The 24,782-nt window shown below is 39.2% G+C and overlaps 1 protein-coding gene across 1 annotated transcript in view; it reads right to left on the reverse strand.

Annotated features, from left to right (window-relative positions):
* The window catches only part of LOC101281581 (T-complex protein 1 subunit alpha-like), a 77,144-nt gene extending 66,112 nt beyond the window's left edge, over nt 1-11,032 (reverse strand). The window contains 3 exon segments of the mRNA XM_033428342.2: nt 8,895-8,947; nt 10,547-10,652; nt 10,941-11,032. Coding sequence (XP_033284233.1) covers nt 8,895-8,947; nt 10,547-10,652; nt 10,941-11,032 — 251 coding nt within the window.
* Between the last annotated feature and the right edge of the window lie 13,750 nt (nt 11,033-24,782).

Consider the following 24,782-nt stretch of genomic DNA (forward strand, 5'->3'; position numbering starts at 1 on the left):
AACAAAAAGAACAGGAATGAAGGAGGAAGGATCATTTGAGCTCAGATTGAAGAGATGGCAGGGATGGCATTCAGTGGATGGCATTATGATGGCAGAACAAGCCAGATCCATTGGGAAAGAATGGCGCTGAGCAAGGAGCTACTCTGATGGTCAAGTCAGACTAGAATCCTAAGCCCATGCTTCCAAAACTAGCCGTTAGAAAGAACACAAAGTGGCTTTTTATTTTTTCAAAACAAAGCATAGCTTGTAACACCAACAGTACTCTTCCTTAGAACATTCTAATTTTTTCCCCTAAAAGCCTTCCAAATATTTCTAAACGACAGAGCATGAGGTCACAGAGGTTTTTTTTGTTTATTTTTGGAGGATGACAGATGAATGAGAAGGATGAAATAGGTCATGTATAAACTATGCTTTCCAAAGTATACGCGGAAGTCTAGCATCAGAGATGAGTGCAAAACTTTAGGTCTAAAGTATGTCACAATATGATAATGTTAAAACAAAAAACCTAGATATGTAAATATCCGATGACAGGGAAATGGTTTAGCTATGGTCCATCTATAAGGTGGAATTATTAGACAATTACAGAATTATGCTTTCAAGTCATCTTAATGATCTGCAGAAATGCTCACTATATAATGCTAAGTGAAAGAAGCATAACACAAAACTATGATTTTACAGTATGATTTTATTTATAAGTATGTACAGATGTACACACACACACACACACACACACACACACACACACACACACACACACACACACTCACACTGGAAGGAAACACACCAAACTGTCAATAACACAGTTATATCCAAATGAGAGGATTAGGGATGATTTTTACTTTCTTCTGGATTTTTTTCAATCCTTCCATGACTAATGTATTTTACTACTAAAATCAGGAAATAAGTAAATATGTTAAAATGCCTAGCCTGCCTCAAGAGATAACTCATCAGCAGGACAAATATTCACTTATGTGATAGAAATTTAAGAAGATTTCCATCTTACCCAAAAATCTCTTCCACCAATATTCTGCAGGTACACAAAATTCCTATAATTAGAAATTTATTCAACAACGTATCTTGAGCAGACAGTATATATTTATAATCCTATTTCTTTTTTTGTTTTAAATGAGTATATATTTTAATATCTGTTTACTTATTATTTATTTATATTAGCTATACACACGTTGGGAACTTGACCCAACTCAACTTGTTCACAATCATCAGGTTCTTTTTCATAGAGCTGTAGGCTCTAAAGGTTAGAAGTAGGTGATAGTAATGGACTCTTCTCCCACAACTACCCCGCCAGTGGGTATTTGGTACAATGAAAGCAGGTCTCACATCGACTTTTGCTCAGGAGACAAAAATTTATTAGTTGGCAGGCACAAACACAGTTACACTCAATTCTCTTAGCTCAAAGAAGTGCCCACAAGACAGAATAAAATCCTCAACCTAGAGTGCCAGGCAAATGGTATAGGACTGCACTTAAATTCTTATTCCCTATTCATCAAGGGCAGGAGGGCCTATATAATATTTCTAATCAATTCACATGTCTTGAACACTAACAGTCTTACTAAGGAAATATTATTTCTAATATCCATTGTACTAAAAATAAATAACTGGAGAGCTAGTTCCTCCAGAGTGGGGCCTTCTGATTAGTCTTTCAGTTGTAACTGACCATTCCTTGAAAGTTTACCTTGATTAGGGTACGTCAAAGATTAACTAATCAGCCCTAAGGTACTGATTAAAGCTAAAACACAGGCACACTTAACTAATTTATAATAAATTACAGATCATATAATGATATGCATTTACCAAAAAAGAAAAAAAAAAGTCTGAAAACAATAACCAGCAAATTATTATTAGTGATTTTCTCCAAAAAGAATGGAATTAAGAATAGGGGAGGGGCTTCCCTGGTGGCACAGTGGTTGAGAGTCCGCCTGCCGATGCAGGGGACACGGGTTCGTGCCCCGGTCCGGGAAGATCCCACATGCCGCGGAGCGGCTGGGCCCGTGAGCCATGGCCGCTGAGCCTGCGCGTCCGGAGCCTGTGCTCCGGAACGTGAGAGGCCCGCGTACCGCAAAAAAAAAAAAAAAAAAAAAAAAGAATAGGGGGCATTTTTCTTGATACTCCTCTGTATTACTTGAAGTTTACAAAAGCAAATATTACTTTTATAATATATTAATACTAATAACAATTTTTAAAGGATGGGATAAAGGATAACAGATTTATTCATCTGAATTACAGATTTACCTCTGTTTACCTTCAAAAGTGCACAGCAGTGTGCTGGAAGTTTGCAAAAGCACAGGATGAACAAGGCATGTAGAAAGTGTATTCTGCTGGGAATTTCAGATGGGCTAGAGCATTAAGTAACCTAAACGATAACTAATTTAAAATAAACCTTTTAAGCACTTCCCCTCCAGCCTTTCTTCCCCCAACCTTACACCCCTGCCTCCCACCTGTCCCTCAGCCCCATTAGAGATACTTATTCACTTTAGTGAACTTAGGATCTTAGTGGAAACATTTGAGAAATTATACACTTCGTTATTATCATCCCTTAGTACTTGGTGTGAATTAATATATCAGGTTATCATGATCAAACAGTTACCCGCAAGGGCCATGGAATAACTGAGCAAAGGATGTAACTGGTGGCAGGTGGCGGCTGAGGAAGTTGAGGAGGAAATGGGTGAAATGGGACTAGAGCTCTGAAAAGGTGTACTTTCAGGGCTGAATCAGAGGAGTGAAGCAGAAAGGTCAGGGAGCATTAGCACCAAAAAATTTTATATCACAATTTATCCCTCCCCAGGAAAAATACAGACATAAATTCAGCAGCTATGTCAGCCATAAGATTTGCTGCCAATGGATATACATCTGTCAGCTTATTTGCATCAAGCAAAAGAGCCGAAACTATAATCTGTGTTCATGATAAATGGAGATTTGGAAGACATTTACTTTATCCTGCCTGTTGCTTACTTAGGCATATACAGACACAAAAGACACTATCAGAATTTGCTTAGACAACACTGAACATGGGGTAGCAGTGAGAAGGAAGGGAGAAAACCACTCACTTTGAAATACTGCCACTTCCACTGCTATTGCGGAACCATCATTTTACAATGTGAACGCTTGGTGCTGTATGTGAGGAGCAGAAGCCCTTTCTGACCCAAAGGCCTAGGCAGGAGGCTTCATTTATCAGGGAAGGAAAATGCGTAATTCAAAATGAAAGTCACCTGGTCCTGATAAATAAAGCAAACTTCATTCTTTGGCTCCGTACCAGGAAACCACCCCTGCCCCTCCAGACAGGAAGCTCCCCAACCTTTTCTCAGTTACTATTAGACCCTATAACCATAGTAAAAGAAGAGAGTTAGAGGAGGTTGGGAGCATCATCGGGCTAATAAGATTTAACTGCTTTCTGTGTATTTGACTTCAGTGGTCTTAGGAAAGTAGCACACATAATCTCTCCCACTCACTCTTAATCTCTCTCCCTCTGTCACTGCAGAAGGACAGCTTTCATTCTGCACCCCTGTATCTGAAAGATTACAAACCACTCCAGAATGTCTGCTTCCTTCTCTCTCCTGACATCCCCCTTTCCCCTTCCCTTTCTTCTGTATCGCAATTTCTTTTCCCAACCTCCCTCCCCATAAACCCAAAGTTTAACTCTGGCAGCGGGTGCATGAAAATGAGTCATCCATTCATCCATCCCCCATCTTTTTGACAAATATTTATTTACGGCCTGTTACGGATGAGATGTTTGAGAAGGGAGAAAAGGCATTCTCCTATGCCTCCTTCTGTCGTTTATATTCCTGAGAGATTCTGAAAACTCTGTCCCTAAAGTGACTGTAAACAATTTGCAGCTGTTATCTGTGTAGATCTATAAAGAGAAGGTGTTATATAAAAATTACAAATCTATTCTAACAATGCTCAGTGATTCCTGGCTGAAAGCTACCCTCCTCCAGCAGCTAAGTCAAATGAACCAGCAGAGCAAATACAATCTGGTGGCCATGGCAACATACATTCCTGCTTTGAACTTGTCAATCCACCATAAGGAAATTACATTAATGGGATGTTTTTTGGCTACAAATAGCTTTTGTTTTCACATTTTAATTACAGAAATAGATTTTTCATGATTTCTAAAGTCTTCAAAGACCTCGGCAAAAAGGAAAAAATAATAATAATGTTGTTTCAAAAATGTTTTTGAAATTCCAAGCAGCCTTTTAGTTGGGGGAGGGAAGGTGGAGAAGGAGAAACCATCTACCCGTCCTGTTTTTTCCCCACCACATGACTGTGAAAAGTCAAAGGCTTAGGCAGATACTCTCTAAGCAATTTGCTTCTTAGTCATTTTAAGATCATTTCCTCATCTGTAAAAACAGAGAAAACAATATCTGCTTCACAAGATGTTGTGAGGTTTAGTTAATGCTTGTAAAGTGCTAAGGATAACTGCTAAGATTATCAATTAATGTTGCTGATTAATGCTGGGTAGGGGACCCTTGGTTTCACCTGAGGCCCTTAGCTACTTCATTCAGCTTTTATCGCCAGAAAATGCTCATTTTATCCAACTTTAATTGCGTAACTGTGGACCATGGCTGTAGAAGTTTATGAACACATTTTATGAAGAAATTAGTAAGTTCATAAAAAGGGCTAAATGAGGAATAATTTCCACCATTGATAAAGCTGAGGAAATAGGAGATGGCACCCATGTACCACTGTGTATTCGATAGGAAGCTCCAAGGAAGACAAAGTTGGACAATGAGAGGAAAAGAAACCATGACCATTAATGTTGCAGGTTTTAGTAGTCTTCATTCTGACCTTAAAACTAGCCATATGATAAAAGAGGAAGACAAAAATAAACAGTCTGCAAAAGTGGGTTGATAATCTCTGAGTCATGAGCGTCTAGCTCTGTAACTCTTCCTATCTTTTTGAAAAGAATGGAAAGGACGAATCTGTACAAAATAAAGAACCAATTTGCATGCCTTGGTTTTACTCACTTTGCCCACTTGTAGGCACAGAAGATACAAAGAGGTAGACTATGATCCAGAGCTCTGGGCCTTCCTCGTTCTCAGATCTTAAGAAGCAAAGGCTACTGCCTCAGGATTTTGTTGACAGAGGAAACTGCACCAGCCTCAGCCACTTCCTAACAGTCACTACCATCTGACTGCTTCCAAACTGGACCCCATAGGATGTAGAGAGCAAGCAAAAGGTAGCTATCGTCATGTTACCAAACCAAAACTTGGGTCCACTAGGTGCGCTCAGTAAAGCCAATCTACTGACACTGAGTTGCGGTGAAGGAAAGTGCAGCATTTATTGTAAGGTGCCAGACAAGGAGTCCAGGACAACTCATGTTCAAAAAACCCAAATTCCCCATGGGTTTCAGGGAAGCATTTTTAAAGGCCAGGTGAGGGAGGGGATTTCCAGGGTATGTGATCAGCTTGTGCACAATTCCCTGACTGGCTGATGGTGAGGTAACAGGGCAGTGTCACAGGGGTTAACATTATCAATCCTTAGGCTCCTTAGGTCTGGGGGCTACGTGCTCACAGTCATCACGCAGTTAATGTCTTCCATTTGGTGGGGGTTTTAGCCTCTGTAAATCAACTCGGGAAATGTGCATCCAATACTGCCATCTAGGTACTTGGAGAAGAGATATAGCAGAGGACATGCGGGGAGGGGTCTGTCCTCGGAAGGTCCCATAGGGTCCTGCTCAGTTACACTCACTCCACTCAACCCTTTACACTGGCTCTCACAGCTTGCTCTTCTGAGCCCTTGAAGGAAATCATGGGCTGGTCCAGCAGATATTCAGCTCAGTATATGTAATAAAAAGTCTTCTAAAATGTTGGTGAGGATGTGGAGAAATTGGAAACCCTAGTGCGTTTTTGCTGGTGGCAATGCAAAGTGGTGCAGCTGCTGAGAAAAAAGGTTTGGCAATTACACAAGAAGTTAAACAGAATTATCATATGACTCAGCAATACCACTCTTAGGTGTATGCCCAAAAAGAATTGAAAACAGGAACTCAACAGACACTAGTAGGCCAATGTTCACAGCAGCATTATTCACAACAGCCAAAAGGTGGAAGCAACCCAAGTGTTCATCAACAGACGAATGGATAAACAACATGTGGTATATACATACAAGGAATATTATTCAGCCTTAAAAAGGAAGGAAATTCTGACACAAGCTACAACATGCATAAAAATTAAGGACATTATACTCAGTGAAATAAGTCATTCACAAAAGGACAAATACTGTATGAATCCAGTTATACAGAGCATACCCAAACAGTCAAATTCACAGAGACAGAATAGTAGCACAGTGGTTAATAGGGGTTGGAGGAAGGGGGAGTGGGGAGTTATTGTTTTATGGGTATAGAATTTCAGTTTAGATGAGGAAAAAGTTCTGGAGATGGAGAGTGGTGACAGTTGCACAACAATGTGAATGTACTTTATGCCACTGAACTGTATGCTTTATAATGGTTAAAATGGTAAATTTTATATTATGTATATTTCATCATAAAAAAATTTTAAGCCCCCTAAGCATTTTGGGCAATAGAATATCTTGCCAAATTTAATACTAAAACTTTATTCTCTATGCAGTTTTACTCCCTCCAAACCCACCCCACCCCCCACTTCCTCCATCTGCAAGATAGATGGTCCTGAGGCCAGAAAACTTGCAGTGAGAAGCCCAGGACATGGTGAGCCCCTTCATCTTCCTTTCTCTAGTTGCTACGACCCTCTGGGGCCCCTCAGCAGGGACCAGAGCGAGAGGAGAAGGACAAGGAGGAAGGGCAGGTAAGCCTGGGTACAGTTGTCTTATTGCTTTGGTGCTCACTGAGTTGAGCAGATGGTCAAAGAGAACTGTTTTGTGGAGGACTTTGGTAGGCTCTTCTGAGACCACTCCTCATGAGAAACACACACATACATGTACACACGCACTCACACACAGGACCTCTTCTCTGTAGTTCCCTTGATGTTGGGGGCCTCCTCCAACGGGTGCTATTCAACTTCCTGCTCAGCCCCTTGGTTCCCAGTTCCCGGTCCAGAGGTGGGCATTGGAAAATGGGGGCAGAACCAGACTTCACAACATCTTAGCACATCTGCCCTTTGCTGGTAGTACTTAATATCTACTGCATCGCTCCCAGCCTTTGAAGCCTCTGCCCTCCTCTGAAGCAAAAGCAAGAGTTGCATTTAGTGATCTGTTATAAGAGGTGTTTGTTTGCTTGTTTGGGGCTTTTGATGATAAAATGTCCAATGATGCAGAACTGTAATAAGTAATATACATGTATATTATGGGGGTTGTGGCAAACACAGCAAGAGAAACTCCTGAAGGATGCTGGAGGGTATGAATAAATTTGTGTAAGTAGCATAGAGGCCTTCTAAGGAAAGAAGGAATCAAGATCCCAACCTTCTGTCTCAAGATTTAGCCATTGAGATCTGTGGACTACACTGGCACTGACCAAAGGTCAGGGCCAGAGAAGGCCAAGAGGCCCCTGTGATTAAAAAAAATCACCAAGAGAGAGAAAAAGAGCCAGGGAGCTGGGCCAGCACCAATTCAGGTAATTAGTGGGGTAGTGATATCAGGTCTCATCTGAGGCTGGCTCCAGCATTTCTGCTGGCAGACCCTTATCTGGCAGAGCTCTAAAGATCCCTGTCCTTGGAGAACTGTGAAACTTGCAGCTTAATTTTCCCAGGTCTATGAGCCCCACTGTGACACGGAATATTTAATTTACTGAAACATTTTTATCCATTAGTATCTTATACAAGTTAGCCTTTAGATAAAAAAGGTATGTGTTAATATCCATGATCTCCAGTAAATATGAACCATTAGATTGGGACAACTTGGACCAACTGAAAGCCATAATCTATAATCCAGTAATTAGTGATAGAGGAGAAGAACTTTACAGGTAATGCCTGTAAACCAGTGGCAGGTTTAGGAGGTACTCACCTTTTAATACACATGCAATGAAAGGTGACACAAAAGAGATGCTATAGCTGGATGCTTCCATCCTACTCATTGCCAGGAAGGCAAAGGTTCATCTGCTGTCCTGGAGATTTAGCTCCCTCCTAATCCCTTTCTTCTCTATAATTCTGTGGAGGTGATAGCTAGAGCTACAGTTGTCCTAAGTAGTGTTTTTAATGAGAACAGCTGATCTTCAAGAAGAATGCTTGTTCTATACCAGGAGATCCTTATACACCAAACACATAAGAAAGCGTAGCACCCTCGGGTAGCAGAAATATCATTGATGGGTGATGGAGTGAGGACTTCTCACAGCCAGAAGTCACTGTTAAAGACTTAGGGAAATCCTGCAATAAGTACATGTTTTTTAATAGTATCTATTACAATGTACTCCAAATTTACTGAACCACGATACTGAAATATTGTGGAAATACCCACAACACATCAGTCTGGAAAACCTTTTAGCAAATTACCTTGCCAGAATAGCTAACGGCTATTTTTTTTGTTGAGAATGAGATGAGATGGTTGATGTGAAAGCTCCTAGTACCGTGCCTCAATGAGTACAGTATTAGAAGAACCAAAACACAAATCTAAATCCTTATGAAGAAACAGGACACTGAAAAGGTGTATCTTGATAATAAATATATCAGGAATGCCCAAGAAAGTGAGGCCCCGTGTATCCTGTGTGTCCAAGAGCAGGGTCAGCGATACTGATGACTAAAATGAGAGGAAATAAAGGAAAACCTCAGCCTTCTCACAGTGCAGCTTGTGTTAGCACCAGTTTTAACCTCTGATTTCCCTGCTCTCCCCGCTTCTAACTTGATCCTCTCTTTCTTTTACAGCCCCCTCCAAAGGACAAAAGCATGCGCAAGGCACAGATGTTAGCTAACAATAAAAGCAATGGAACAAAGAAGGAAAAAGAAAAACTCTGTAGAATTTTATTCATTTTATACCACACTGCAGCACCCAAGCGGTCCACGGCTTTAAGGCAAAGCAAGGCCTCCATCTAGTGGAAAAACAGAGGTGTCCGACATTGCAAAATGCTATTTGCAAATGATATGAAACCCTCCTCCACCCCCCCATATTAAATTTGGCAGCTGTTCTAAAGCTATACGCCAACTAAATCACGCTTGACAATCATATTTGTTTCTGGCTACTTAATTCATTCATTTAGTCCAGTAATAGATATTAACAACATTTAATTCCCTACAGCAATGCAAACAATTGCGGACATTTGTAATGTTCCAGCTTCTGCTGTATCACAAATACTAATGCATCAGTGAAACTAAATGAAAAAAATCTGTCCTTCAGGCAGTAAGCTAAACAGCATAAAGGTAGTTTCTTCTTCTTTCCTAATAATACTGGGAAAAAATGAAAAATATCATTTTGAAGAAAGTCTTTTCACCTCTGCGCAATACGATTTTTAATCCATCTAATTGAAACAAAGACTACGTCTTAAACTACAATTCAACCAATATATACCAAGTGATTTTTATGAGAAATAACAGCAGCACTAAAGACTGTAAAGTCACTCTTTATGTTACAGTTTAATGTGGAAAATACTTTAAGATATACGAAAAATAGCACCTGACTACCCAAGACACAGTCAACAAGTAAAATTAAATGTCTGAGAGTTCCTATCATTACTGAGAATACGTGGGAAAAGAAAAAAGATGTGACCAGGTACCACCAATATAAGAGCTTATCAGCCTAATTCATAGTATGATTCCATTTGAAATGACACTGAGTTGTTTTTGCATCTTTATTATATAGCAGAAACTGTTTCACATCAACTTCAAATTTGGGAAGTTGATAGACAAATGATAATTATTTTTAATAATGTGGTGCACAGAATTCAGTGGAGAGGTAACAAGAAAATATATGTAAAGGTCAAAGAATGGAATAAGAGAAAGCTTTTAACAAACTAATGGGTGGTGTTTAAAGAGTATGAAGACTAGTTAGAATCCTAACAGAGGATAAATTCATGATCTTTCATGACGATCAGCGCCTTTAAGATAACAAGACAACAGGATGTCTTCAGATGAGGATGGAAGGGAGAAGAGAAGGGTTTGGGCCCTACAGCGTTCACTGAGGTGGGAGGGATGGTCAAGAACAGAAGAGACGAGATTCATAGTGAGCTGGCTACTGCTCGAAGTGGGTGCAAGTTGAAAAAGAGCTCACGAAAAGTTTACTGACGGTTATAAACAACGATGGAGTAGTGCTACTGCTGGTGAGAATAACATCAAAAGGGAGAAATGTATCAACTTCATACAGTAGAAATCCTCCAGGAAAAGGTCAGTTGGGGGTTTTATAGACAGTTGTAAAGACTTGACGCTGGTAATTGGTTCAAAAAGTGACTTCAATAGAGTATAAATGAACAAAATTCAAAATTGATGTTACACAATTGATAAACAACACTTTCATTGTTCCATGGTATTCTGATACAAGCACCTCATTTTCCAAATAAAATTAAATCTGGTTTGGATCTCCCACCTACCTGCTGATGGGATGGTAAATACCATTACTGGTACACCCTGCCACCCTCTGAGAAATGTATGAGAATCCTGAGACTAAGATGGTGACAGCAAAATGGGGCAGGCCTGGCCCTTAGTCCACAGCTGTCATCATCATCCACCTTCTGCTGCCTGATTTTTCCATCAAGCACTGAACCTCTGTCCTCTACAGGACCCTGTATTATTTTCCTATTGTAGCTGCAACAAATTATCACAAACTTAGCAGATAAAAAACAACACAAATTTATTATCTCATAGTTCTAGAGGTTAGAAGTCTGAAATGGACTCTACTGGGCTAAAATCAAGGCATTGCCAGGCCTGTGGAGGCCTTTCTGGAGGCTCTAAGGGAGAACCCATTTTCTTGCCTTTCTGGAGGCTCTAAGGGAGAACCCATTTTCTTGCCTTTCTGAAGGCTCTAAGGGAGAACCCATTTTCTTGCCTTCTGGAGGCTCTAAGGGAGAACCCATTTTCTTGCCTTTTTCAAACGTCATGGAAGCTGCCTTCATTCCTTGATTAGTAGCCCTTTCCTCCACCTTCAAAGCCAGAAATGACAAATCAAGTCCTTCTCGGGACACCATCTCTCATATTCTGACTCTTCCGCTTCTCTCTGACCCATTTAAAGACCCTTGTGATTATATTAGCCCCTCCTAAATAATCCAGGATAACCTCCTTATGTAAAAGATGGTTAACACACACAGTTCAATCTGCAACCTAATTCTCCCTTGTCACGTACCTAATATTCATGGGTTCCGGGAATTAACATGTACATCTTGGGAAGGCCACTATCTTACCTACAACAGACACTGCGATAGAAGCTCCACAATGCAATCCTCTCTAGTGCTTTCCAACCTCTTTTTTACATCAGGGAATTCAGTGAAAATGAAAATATTTTATAGCATACTGGGGCAACTGGATAACCCTGTCAGGCCTCAGCACAACTTTAGGTCATTTGTATAATGACCACAGGACTGGTCACAGGGACTTAACAAAAATGCTATTAAGACTGAGATACTCAGGGATCAAACCATAGACCTGCAAGTACTTACTGTCTCCATGGAGTCTTCCAGAGCAGCTGAGTGGGAAGGGAAGCTCTGCCATCTTTAATCTGCCATCACTGCTTCCTCCCAGTCTCAGAGGATCCCTCTCTTCACAAGGCCAGCACATATCTATCTTCTTATCTAAGCATAATCTTCCTTTGTCCTCCTGTCCTCCCCCTTCCTTCTCTGGGACAACCCAATGTGATTCCTTACTGCTCCTGACACTTGATGAAGGATTTAATTGAGTGGCAGTTGCTAGAATTCAACTACATCAGTCTAACTAATGTAAAAAGACGACTTTTTTTTTTGGTCTCACATAACCGAGGAGTCCAAGGCAAGTATTGGCTTCAGGCATAGCTGGATCCTGGGCTAAATGGCTCTGAAGTCCTCCATGGAAGCCCTTTCTCTGTTGCCATAATGTAACCCTTGGCAGCATGAAGTGCACATCATTCTTTCTGTTAGCAGTCTCGGCTGAAAGGACATTCTATAAATTGTCCAAACATGAATTCATTGAGATTTTCTTTTACCTACTTTATGATCAATTTAAAAATATTCCGGAAATGTTGGAAAAAACAGAATTCTTTTGTTTATTTGTAATTACCAAATAGGGGACATTTTCAGTACACCATTATTATAGTTTTAAAGTAAAATTTAAATTGCATGTTTAGGTCCTTGTGCACACAGCTCAAAGGGGTTGGGAGAAGGAAGATTTATTATTTTCAAAGTTTGTAAAAAATAAGCTCACACATTCCCATGCAGTAAAGAGTGTCTCTATAAAGAGAGTTAACAGCTGATTTTAACTTCTTAACTCAATAAAAGTTCTTTTAAAGTTTCCCTTTGATCTTCTTATAAGTGAGGAGCCATATCCTAGTATTCTGAGTACCTGAAGATCCACCAGTATCAATATATAAACTGCATTTTTGTCTCCTTTCAAAAATAATTTCTTATGAGATACTATCTCTGAGAGCTTGGACTATGGTATTTGAACAGAATATTATTTTCTAACACTATAATGTCTGAAAGAAAAACAATGAGAAAAAACTTATAGCAAAAGAGATGTTATCATTTGGGAGGAAAAAAAATCTGCTAGATGACCATGTTAGATTCTCAATATCTTTATGAACAGATGTCGTTTATCTGGTATAATTAAAATGTCCCTATTCGGATTAACCCCTTTCTATGAGATAAATGAAAATACTGTAATGTTTCCAAAAATCAAATTGCTGAGATATGCACATCTCGTTGAGATGTCTAATTCATTCATTCAGTAAATACTGAGTATCCACTCTATGCCAGTCACAGACCTAGGCACTTAAGACACATCAGTGAACAAAATAAAGATTCCTAGCCTCATGGAACTTACAGTCTATCAAGAAGAAACACATAACAACATAATAAGTAAGCAAATACAACTGTATGTAAAAAAAAATGGAGATGAAAGGGATGGGGAGGGTGGAGGAGGAGGGACACCATGTAGTATTAAATAGGGTGGGCCAGGAGGTTGCACCGAAAAGGTGACATTTGAGCTAAGACTAGAAGAACATGAAAGGGTTGGTCGTATGGTAGAATGGTCCAAAGAGAGGAAATAGGTAGTGCAAAAGCCCTAAGGAGGAAGCATGCCTGGTATGTTCCTGAAAGATTAAGGAGCCCAGTCTGGCAGGAACAGAATGAACAAGGGGAAAAGGAGGAGAAGATAAAATTAGTGAGCTAAGGGGGAGGGTGGGCTGATTATATAATACTTTGTGGAATATTATGGAGGATTTAGCTTCTACTGTGAATGAGAATAGAGTAAATGGAAAGCTTTGGGCAGAGAAATGACAAGTTCTGACTTACCTTTTAAAAGGATAATCTTAGTTGCTGGTTTGATAACACAATATAAGGAATAAAGGATGGAAATTTACCTTTACCCACTAATCCATATGAGGGATGATGGTGGTATTGGTATTGGGGTGATAAGAAGTTGTGAGATTCTGAAAATATTCTGAAGGTATAGCCAGTAGAATTGGCTATGGGGTGGGAGTACAAGAGCAAGAAAGAAATCAAGAATCAGTCCAAGGCAAAGTGAGAGAGTGGTAGTGTATATATTGACATATATACACTACCAAACGTAAGGTAGATAGCTAGTGGGAAGCAGTCGCAAAGCACAGGGAGATCAGCTTGGTGCTTTGTGACCAGCTAGAAGGGTGGGATAGGGAGGGTGGGAGGGAGGGAGATGCAAGAGGGAAGAGATATGGGGATATATGTATAACTGATTCGCTTTGTTATAAAGCAGAAACTAAGACACCATTGTAAAACAATTATACTCCAATAAAAATGTTAAGAAAAAAAAAAAAAGAATCAGTCCAAGGTTTCAACCCGAGCACCTGGCAGGATGGACTGACAATCAGCTGAGATGGAGCAGATCTGAGTTGGAATATCAAGAATTCTATTTTAGATATGTTGAGTAGAACTGTACTTTAGATAGTTGAATATATGAATCTGAGTTTAGGAGAGAGATCCAGCCCAGAGACAGAAATTTGGAAGTGGCAGGTATACTGATGACTTTAAAACCATGAAAAGAGGACATGAAAGGAATAAGTGTAATAGGAATAGAAGAGAGATAATAGATGAAAGGGGAAGGGAAGAGAGGGAAGAGAAGAGAAAGGAAGGGAAGAGAGAAGAGGGGAGAAGAAAGAAAAGAGGGAGGAACCAGGACTGAGAAGATGCAAAGAAGAGAAGGAAAAATCAGCAAAGGAAACTGCGAAGCAACAACCAATGAGGGACAAGAAAAACCAAGAGTTTGGTGTTCTGGGAACTAAGCAAAGAAAGAATATTAAGGAGGAGAATATTGAATTGTGTGTAAAATGAGGCCTGAGAAGTGGCCAATTTATCTGTTATTTGACACTGCTTTTGCAGTGTGGAGCTCATCAATAACCCTGACGACACAAGTTCTGGTAGAGTGGTGGGAATGGAAACTCTTTGGAGAAGTCTTGCTACAAAGATGAGCAAAGAAATGAGACAGCAATTGGTTGGAAAAGTGGAGTCAAGACAAGAATTTGTTTTTAATGTGGAGAAAGAGCAACAGGTTTGTTCTCTGGTAGGAATTATTGAATGAAAAGCAAAATTGGTAACAGGAGCAGGAAGGAAGAATTTTTGGGAAAGTATTTTTGAATGCTCTGAGTGATGTGATCCAGTGTATGGTGGAGGGGTTGGCTTTAGGAGGGAACTTGAGGAGCTTATTGATGGTAGCTGGGCTCATGGAAAGGGAGAGAAAGTGGAGCTGCTGCTATAGGAAGATGATGGGAAACTTGGGAAGTTCTTTTCAGACTACTTCCATTTTCTCAATGAAGAAAGAAGATTGCCAGCTATGAATGAGTATGGATGCATTTATCTTTGCACTTTTTTCCATTTAGGTGAATTTTCTGATTTCCCCAATACTAGTTTACGATATTTGTAATTTTTATGTCATTTTCCAGGTGGCAAACAAACACTGAGATTTCAGTGAGCATTCTGAGAATACAAAAAGGAGGACTTTTAGGCTCTTACCGCTTAAGATGCATTACCATGCATAATGTATCTCTTAACCATAGGTATTCTGTCTTTATGATCAACAACTAACTGTAATCCAGAGCTTTGCAACATTTATAACAAAGAAAGGAAAGGTAATACTATATACATGTGCTTTACACTTTTAATGTCATGACTCTCTTCAAATCACTCTTGTAATAAATTTTCTCTACTGCCCATAGTAGCGCTATAAGGGACATTAGTCCTAACACTTATTCATGGAAAGCTTTTACAGTAGAGTTTTTAAAAGCTTGCCTTTCACAAAAGTTTGTTCTTTAATTAGATTTAAAGGTATTTCTAGCCCAGAGTTTCCAAAGAGTGTTACACGGAATTCTTCTCTTACTTAATTGGTCCAAAGAGACGCTCCTAGAAAAAACAGTTTTTGATCATAGATTTTAGAAATGCCTCAAACTATATTTGCTTCTTAGAGCTATCCAATGTAAAAATTAGCATATTAAAGACTTTGAGAAGTCTTAGGAGAATGAGGAAACCTACTCTTTCCCATGCGTGACTATAGAATTCTTATTTTCATTGAACACACACATAACACACTTTGGGAAAAGCTGGTTTACAGCTATTCCTTTTTCAAAAATATAGCATTACATAATATAGTCACTAGGCATATTTATTTTGATACTATTCCAATATTTAAGAAAATGAATGTGACTAATATATTACTGCAGCATAGACCAGCCTATGCCAACTAACATTAACATCTCTGCCTACACAGGGAAAGGAACCCAGATGAAAGGATCAAAACCCTCCCTGAAAAGCAAAGTAAAATGTTTTTTTCCATATCTTATATCTCAGATCTATGTGGGCCTATATTCCTGATCTATGCATCAGGGAGTGAGAATCGGTATTATCTAAATGTTAAGAATGAACACAAATAAATAACCAAATATATGCATTAGCAAACACCAGTTCATTCCATTTCTAATTATGAAACATGTAATATAATGTAGAAAATGCTAAGAAAACTCATTTAAAAACAAGAAAACGTTATTGCTCTTTTAAATAATACATACATATTAATACATTTAGTTGTAACTAAAAGTAAACTGTAAAATATCAGCAGAGAATTTTAGTGACTTTTCCCTAATATGTGTAATGAATCATGTAATTCAAGTGATTATTATTATGTGAAATTAATTTGAATAATAGGAAATCAAGTTTAAAAAAATTAAATAGTGGAAAGTCTTTAAGTTGCTAATTTAGTGAGTGATAATTACATAATGTGTTGTAACCCAAAAAAAGACTACCATGAGGCATCTCTGGGATGTCAGCAGCATAGCTTGGTGGGGGAAAGATGAAAACAATGAGTTGGCAGGGCCAAGGCTAAGGGAAATGATCCAGGTGTAGATTTGACTCCCTACAGACCAGTAGTTAAAATTCAAAGCCAGTATTCAAATAAATGAGGAAAATTGAGGTTTGACAGAGGCAGAATGGGGCAGAACAGAAAGGGGTGGGTGCAAAAGATTTGATCAGGTAAATGGGTGAGGGTAGCAACCAATCTTCACACGAAAAAGAATGTAATAGCCTTGACTTTGATGAAAGAGACTTATATCTCAAATTTAGTGAACACCATTTAGCAAATAATTTCCCTCTTAAAATGCCTACATAATGATAAATACAAAGTATTCAAAGATATTTTGATATGTAGATGCTGAATAGGTGACTAGGCCTACTTACTACCTAAATGACTATATCCTGAATGATAGACTAGCAAGGTATGGAATTCAATTTTATACCCCAGAAAAATCACAAATTCTTTTTTTTTTTTTTTTTTTTTGCGGTACGCGGGCCTCTCACTGCCGTGGCCTCTCCTGCTGCAGAGCACAGGCTCCGGACGCGCAGGCTCAGCGGCCATGGCTCACGGGCCCAGCCGCTCTGCGGCACGTGGGATCCTCCCGGACCGGGGCACGAACCCGCGCCCCCTGCATTGGCAGGCGGACTCTCAACCACTGCGCCACCAGGGAAGCCCCACAAATTCTTATATTATGGAACTTTGGGGTCTGTCCCAAATAGCTAAAACCATAAACATTAAACCTACCAATGCCAAGATTCTACAATATTTAAGGTGGGGTTGGTTCCTAACTGAAACAAAAACTCAGCTACCATTTGGAGGTACAAAGAGAAAAGCCCAATCCTCTTTAAAAACATCTAATGGTGAAGAATAAATTATAAAGGAAGTAAAAACATTCAAGACCACTGAAGTCTTTTTTTTAAGTTTAAATATTCAATTGCTTATAATATATACATCCTTCCCATCCATCCTCTTAAGTCCTCTCTAATAAAGCACCTTTTTCTCCAGGTATCAATACTTTTCCAGGAGACCATGAGTTGTAGGGGAGAATATCCGCAGCCCCAGCAGGTGGACTTGACTAGCCCAAACCAAGCATGGTGGTCATATTCTCCTTGTTAACGACTGGTTTAGGTGTAAACATGTAACAGTATGGAACATTTCTGGCCAGTAAGTTGGGAGGGAAAATTTTTTTTAGGGCATTCAAGAAAAGGTTTCATGGCTCCTAACAGCCATCAGGATGAAGCCAACACAGAGATCAGAGCCCAGACAGCTATGAAAAAGCAAAACCAGATTCCTGGCAAATACCACTCCTGCAGCTGCCTGACCTCTGGACTCCTTGTTAAAGAAGAGAATAAGCTTTGTATTGCTTGAGTAAATTTAATTTAGGGGTTTTCTGTTAGTTGCAGGCATCCTAACTGATACACCAGGCTTTTTTTTTTCCTTTAAAAATATACTAATGTAGAAAAAAATGCATTCACAAACAATTCGAACACAACAGGTTGATATAAAATGCAAAGTTAAGTCTTCCCTGACCTCCCAGTACTACTCCTCAGAAATTATCATGTTACCAGTGTCTATTAGCAGATCTTTTGGTGGTTGCCATTTAAAATTGAAAATAATATACCTAATCATGGTCTTTATCAACTTTAGACAGAATCAACCACCTACCGTGAAAGATTATAGAATTGGTACACTAAGCCTTTTCCTCTCCTTTTTTCTTCTATTTCCCAATGTGAGGTACATTTTACATCATTAACCAATAAATGTAATTAAATCTTTGGTGTACTGTTTATAGATTAATTGAAAAACATTTATAATATTATATAAACAAATTCGTTGTAAATTGAGTAATAAAACAATATCAGTTTTCCAAATGAGAAATTCCCAAGTGTCAAATTCTAATGTATGCTCTCAATTTCTTTCTAGCTTTCTTTATTTCTTCATGAGGGTATATACTCAGCCACACTGTCTAGTTTCCCATGTTGTAACCCTTCTTGTACATTATAATTCAGAGTAAAAAACCAGTAGTTTTTTTCATAAAGGGTATGTGGATGGTAATCTTTGAGTTCTTGCATTTCTAAAATGTCTTTATTTTGGGTTCACCTTCTATTAATATTTATTTGTTTACAAAGTTCAAAAGCATTTTTCCCTCAGATATTTGGAGACACTACTCCATTCCACTTCAGCATCTGCTATTATTTTCCCCATGTCTGTGAAGCGAATTCTTGCTACTTTGTAGGAAACTTTTCACTCCACTTTCCCCACCAAATACTGCAACTCTTCCCCAAAAAACTCTACACACTGCTTTTCTAGACTTGGTATCTTCGGCTCCTCCCCTTCCATTCTCCTTCTCTCTCTCCCTCCCTGTCACCCTTTTGTAATAATTTATTTTTTGGTGTGGTTGGGGTTGGGTGAGAAAAGGATGCTTTATGTCCCCCCACAAGATGAGACTATCTCACCAGAAGTCTACCGTTAAAGTTTACATTAGGAATAAGACCAGTAATTTTTTAAATTTAGGCATATTTGCAGAGTAAAAAAGAGCAGATGATTCTTGAAAGACTGTAACAAACTACTTACTTATATTAGTATTTTGATGTTTCCATGTACCCCATTATTTTGCAGACATAGCCAAAGAATATTTCAAGAAGCAGAATATGTATGGGGGGGTGTGTGTGCCTGTAATTATTTCATTCCTCACTGTCAGAACCTGTTTGATAGCACCAGTTCCTAATACTAGTCCAAAAGTAAACAGATAAGACTATAAGAATCATTCTCGCTCTTTATCCACTTTGACTCTTCTGTCCTCAAATACCGTCTTATTTTTAAAATACAACATAGAAACAATAATGACTAGTTTTTATTTTCTTGGAAGAATAATAAAGGAGCTTTTCATTTACATAAGTTGTACTGTCATAATTTGCTTCATGATGGCTTTTATAGGTATAAAATAGTTCTGAAAAAACAATGTTATTCAGAGTGGTGATCAAAAGAAGAAAAGCATGTTGATTAAATGTAAGCTACACTAAATAAAATCATAATGTGTTTGACGGATAATCTTTTTCAGGTCATACTTAATTCAAACAGATGAGAGAGAAAGAGAAAGGGAGGGGGAGAATGGGAGCACAAGCATAATATATGCTATCATCCTTGCTCTACTTGAAGTACCATTTAATACGTGTTCATGCACATGTTCTAAAAATTCATTATGATTTGTTATTCAGTTTTATTTAGGCCAGTATTCACCAAACTTTTGCTGTGGCACACCTGGATTTGGTACTCAATAAAAATGATTCTACGGTCCAAACAATACTTAGTATCTCTACTGGAGATGCACAATATAGGTTAGCTTATTAAAAACTCTGAGAAGCCCAATAAATGGGTATTCAAGGACCCAAATTTCCAACATGTTTTGGGGAGGTTTCCCCCCCACACCACCAAGTAATGCTCCTAACACCAGCTGGGTGTGCTACAATTCAACTCAATTTTGACACTATCTGGAGACAGGGTCAGATCCCACAGGTTAAGGGCTTAGTCCTACAAGACTATTTTTCACTTCAGATGCCAACCGCAAGCCCAGACTGTCACCTGTGCTTCCGACCAACTGGCCACAGACTGGAGGTTCCCTGGACTCCTTCCTCAGGTTCTATTAATTTGCTAGAGAGGCTCACAGAACTCAGAGAAACACTACTTACAGATTTATTATAAAAGGATATGACTAAGAACAGCCAAATGGAAGGGGTGCATAGAGCATGATATGTGGAAAGGACACCAAGTTTCCACACCCTCTCCAGGTGCACCTCTCCCTGATCTCCATGTGTTCACCCATTTGGAAGCTCTCCAAACCCTCTCCTTTTTTTTTTTTTTTTTTTTTGGTTTTTATAGAGGCTTCATTACAGAGGCAGGATTGATTAAATCATTGGTTACCAATTCAATCTTCAGCTCCTCTCCCTTCCCAAAAGCCTAGGGGTGGGACTGAAAGTTCTAATCCTCTAACCACTTCTAGCAACCAGCCCCCATCCTTAGGTATGGTCCTAAAGTCACATGCTTAGCATAACAAGAAACACTGCTTTGCTGTCATCACAGGAAATTCCAAAGGTTTTAGGAACTGGGAACTGAATGAAAGCCAAGTTGCTAACCCTTCAACAACATGGGTGTTAGGGGCACTGACCTCATGCAGTGGAAAATCTGAGTATAACTTTAGAGTCAGGTTGTTTTATCCACAGTTCCAAAACCACAGATTCAACCAACAACAGACTGCGTAGTACTTAAAATAAATGTTAAGTATTTATTGAAAAAAATCTGTGTATAAGTGGACCTGTGTAGTTCAAACTTGTATTGTTTGAGGGTCAACTGTATACATGAAAAATGTATTCTGATCATCTAAATGACCAAGCATGTATTTCTTATAAATCACAATACTGAACGCCCTTATAAAGAAACACTTAACAAGATTCAAATCTTAATCTATATTTCACAAATCTATTTGAACATGATTTTTTTTTCACAGCATATTTATGATCATCCTCTAGAACCTCATTCTGAAGAGCAAGCTATTTGCTACTCACGTATGGAGTCATAATTGAAACTCCAGTAAAATATCCATGTTAATTCTGTCCAAAAATGTATTCAGTATAAATTCTTTTCCACATTTCTTTAAAAGCACTTGGTTTTGCTGCCATTCTCTCTATACCTGCTCCAATGGGGCACACCCCCACCACTTGATAAAAAGTAGTCTTGTCAAGTTCATTTCTGAGCTCTAAATTGCTAGAAAGAACAATGGCTACTTCTCAGGCATCTTCTTACTGGACTCAGTGGCAGCATTTTACAAAGTTGACCACTTTCTACTTCTTGATAAACTTTGTTTCACTTTCTCTCAAGACACAAAACTCCTAACTCATTGGCTGCTTCTTCTCAGATACCTTTGTGGGTTCCTCATTTTCTCCTTGTAATTTTAATTTTAGAGCACCTGAGGGTTCAGTTCTTGGATTGTTTCTTTTTATATCTATATATATTCCCTTGGTGATTTCATTTACACTCATGGTTTAAAATATTCCCTATATTTTGACAATTCCAAAATACACATCTTCAGCTCCACACTCTCTCTAAATTCAGGCCTATCTCCAACCCTCTACACATTGTCTCTAAGTTGGTATGTCCAAACTGAATTTCCCATCTTCCCTCTTAAATGTCTTCTTGCAACTTTCCCCATCTTAGTTTATGGCAACTATCCTTCTGGTTCTCTATAAACACTAAACTTGGAATCATCCTTTTCTCCTCTTTGATGTCTATATCCAATCAGTAAGCAATTCCTACTGGCAACCACTTCCCACCACTGCCACCGCTACGCTCCTGGTGTAGTGTGTGAGCTGCATCAATTTCTCATCCTGGAATACAGAAATAGACTCACCGGCCTCTCTGTTCCACTGTTGCCCCTCTATAGTCTATTAACAACACAGCAGCCAGTATGATCCTTTTAAAACGTATAGAAGATAAAATCATTTATTTGCTCAGCTATCACATCACATTCCAATGCCAAACCCTTTACAAAAGCTGACAAAGCCCTACATGATCTGTCCTGCCCCCTACCCCACTATCTTTATAAACTCATCTCCAACTACTCCCCCGTGTCACTGACTTCCAGCTACACTGGCTTCTTTGCTTTTCCTAGAACTTGTCACACATTTCCATCTTCCATACAAATAACTCAAGCCTGCAAATTCACCTTCTCAATGAAGCCTACACAGACCATCCAGTTGAAAATTGTAACACGTTTTTGACCTGCCTGCCCTGCCAATATCCTTCCCCTGTATTACACTTCCTTTCTTTTGTACAGTGTATCACCTTACATAGTAAAGTAAAAAATTAATAAACAGAAATCTCAATTATTTAAATAGAATGGGTAGACCAGAATGGGAGCTCTCACACCTTAACACCATAGCAGAGCCCAACAGGAAGAAGAAAGACTTCCTTTCTTTCCTGACAAGAGGTCGGCTGAGACTGTCACAACTCAGCCAATGAAAAGCCATGGACTCTTTACTACAACCCTCTCGGCTTCCTTTTCCCCTCTATGAAATAATTCTCTTCTCCATTTTTGCTGGGGAATTGGATGTGGTTTGCCATGGTTACAGACCCTGAATGGCAACTCTTTGTTGATCCCAAATAAACCCATTTTTGCTGGAGAAATTACTGGCAGTCTATTTAAGTCAACAGTAATTATTTTATTATGGTTATTACCGATCTCCTTTCAAGAGAATGTAAGCACCTGCACCCCATACTCCTTACAATACATTATCAATGACAATAAATAAAATTGTATAGCAAATTATCTAGTGTAGAGGAGTAAAAATTATTTTTCCTCTACCCTCCTAGAGAGTCCTCCTCTTTGCTGAGGAACGTCCCCACCCAGGTAATAAAAGACAGATTAGCAAGAGAAAAACAAAAAGAAGTTTAATACCATGTACCTCCTGTATATATGGGAGATAGACAGGAAAACTGAGTAACACTCAGGAATGGCCCAAGCCATCACCTACGGAAAGACACAAAAAGATGAAAAAGATGTCTGGAGTGGGGGGCAGTTATGGGAGATTTTCAGGCAAAGCACAGTAAGCAAGGATATGGTTGTTGTGTCGATTTAAGCCCATGCCTTCCTCACTGCTAAGAGTTCCTAGAGATTTTGTCACCCTCCTCTTCCTTGTCCAGAGAGGGAGACACTTAAAAATGAAGATTTGCTTATAAATGTAAACGTCTCTTATAGAAGGGTACCATTTACTTGGTTTTCTGAGCTTCTCCTATGATTTTGTTTGTTTACAATAATCAGTATAAGATAATCCTTATGCCAAAGAGGCATATTTTTGGGGTGGCAAATTCTGCTCCCCTTCACTGGGTAGTTCAACCGCAGGGCAAGGAATGAAGAGAAGCTGGAGAGTGGTTTAAGTAGCAAAGTTTAGCTAAGAGGAAGAATCTGAATTTTACAGAAGACAGTCAAAATAAGGCCTGCATGGTAGCGTGAAAAATAAGACAAGAGGCCCAAAACGAAGTTGTTTATGCTAAGCCCCACAACACCTAACCAAAGCTTAAGTACTGTTTCAACTCTCCCAGAAATGGAATCTTAACCCAATCAGGAACTACCTGATGGGCACTAGTGACGTAATCTGCCTGACAGACCCCTGCCATCCCCTAAAGGAAAATGACCTTGCGACAACTTTTTGCTGGTATAACTTCCTTGTCCTGCTTCTTCCTGCCTGTAAGTCTTTCATGTTGTTTAGTTCCTCAGAGCTCCTTTCTATCAGCTAGGTGGAAAGCTGCCTAACACATGAATCGTTGAATAAAGCCAGTAAGATTTTTAAAATTCACTCATGTGAATTTTGTTTTTTAACAATAGGGAACATACACATTGCACATCTGCTGTATCTTCCACTGACTTTGGCTGTGGTTGATGTAAATGTAAACTAAATGTGGATTCATACTGTTTCATCTAATACTGTCTGACACCATCACCACATGGAAGGAAACCTTGGTGTAAGCAGGTTAGGTAAGATAAGGACCTATGCCTGATTCATTGATGCATGTCAGTAAATACAGGGTTGGATGTTAGGGTTTCTCTTCCTTACTGTTGGTTTTCCTTAAATGTCTGAATTCCTTGGGCATCTGTTATGTGTTTATGAAGGACTTACATCAACTTGCACAGAGAGATGAGAAAAGCAGTTTCTTCAGCAGTTACGTATGCCTATGTTAAAGCTCCTTTTTGAATAGGAGCTATGGTTTCTTGTAAGTTGTCACGGTATTTCAACCTGCAGGCAACTGCAGGTGAGTATGTCGTCAGCACGCAGAAGTTACTGTTCCCTACACATGCCAAAGTAAGACGGCTTTATTCACTCTGGGAGTGGAGGGCTGCTATTACTCACCAGCACCCACTCCATCACCAAGTGAAAAATTCACTTCACCTCTGCTCTTTTTTTGGCATCTCAATACCCTCAAATGGGGAGCCTGCCCAGGGATAATCTCTTTCTTCGAAGTTATCCTAAGTCCCTGACCTGCAGAAAAAGCAGTCAACAGTTTACCTGAAGGGGAGAGAAAAGGGCAAGGGTTCCCCATGAAGTTCTACTCTGGCCCATTCTTTCACTTTGCTTCCCCTTCCCCACCCCCCTTAAAAATCTGAGACTTAAAAGCTTCTCCAGGACACCTTGACTGTGGTTCTCTGATTTCCCTCTCAATTCAATTTCTTCTGCTTTATACCTTTTCCTGTATATCATGCCTCAAAACTTCTGTATGGTGTTTTACAGCATGTTTACAACTTCATTATTATATTTTCTGTCATTGGGACCAAGAGGGGAAACAATCATGACTGATTTTATTCAACCTGTCACCTGGGACTAAAGATGCCAGCATTAACATGAAAAATATAAAACCTTAGAGACCTACTGCTGATACCAATCTCTT

This window comes from Orcinus orca, chromosome 9, assembly GCF_937001465.1.
Source record: "Orcinus orca chromosome 9, mOrcOrc1.1, whole genome shotgun sequence".
Classification (NCBI taxonomy): Eukaryota; Metazoa; Chordata; class Mammalia; order Artiodactyla; family Delphinidae; genus Orcinus; species Orcinus orca.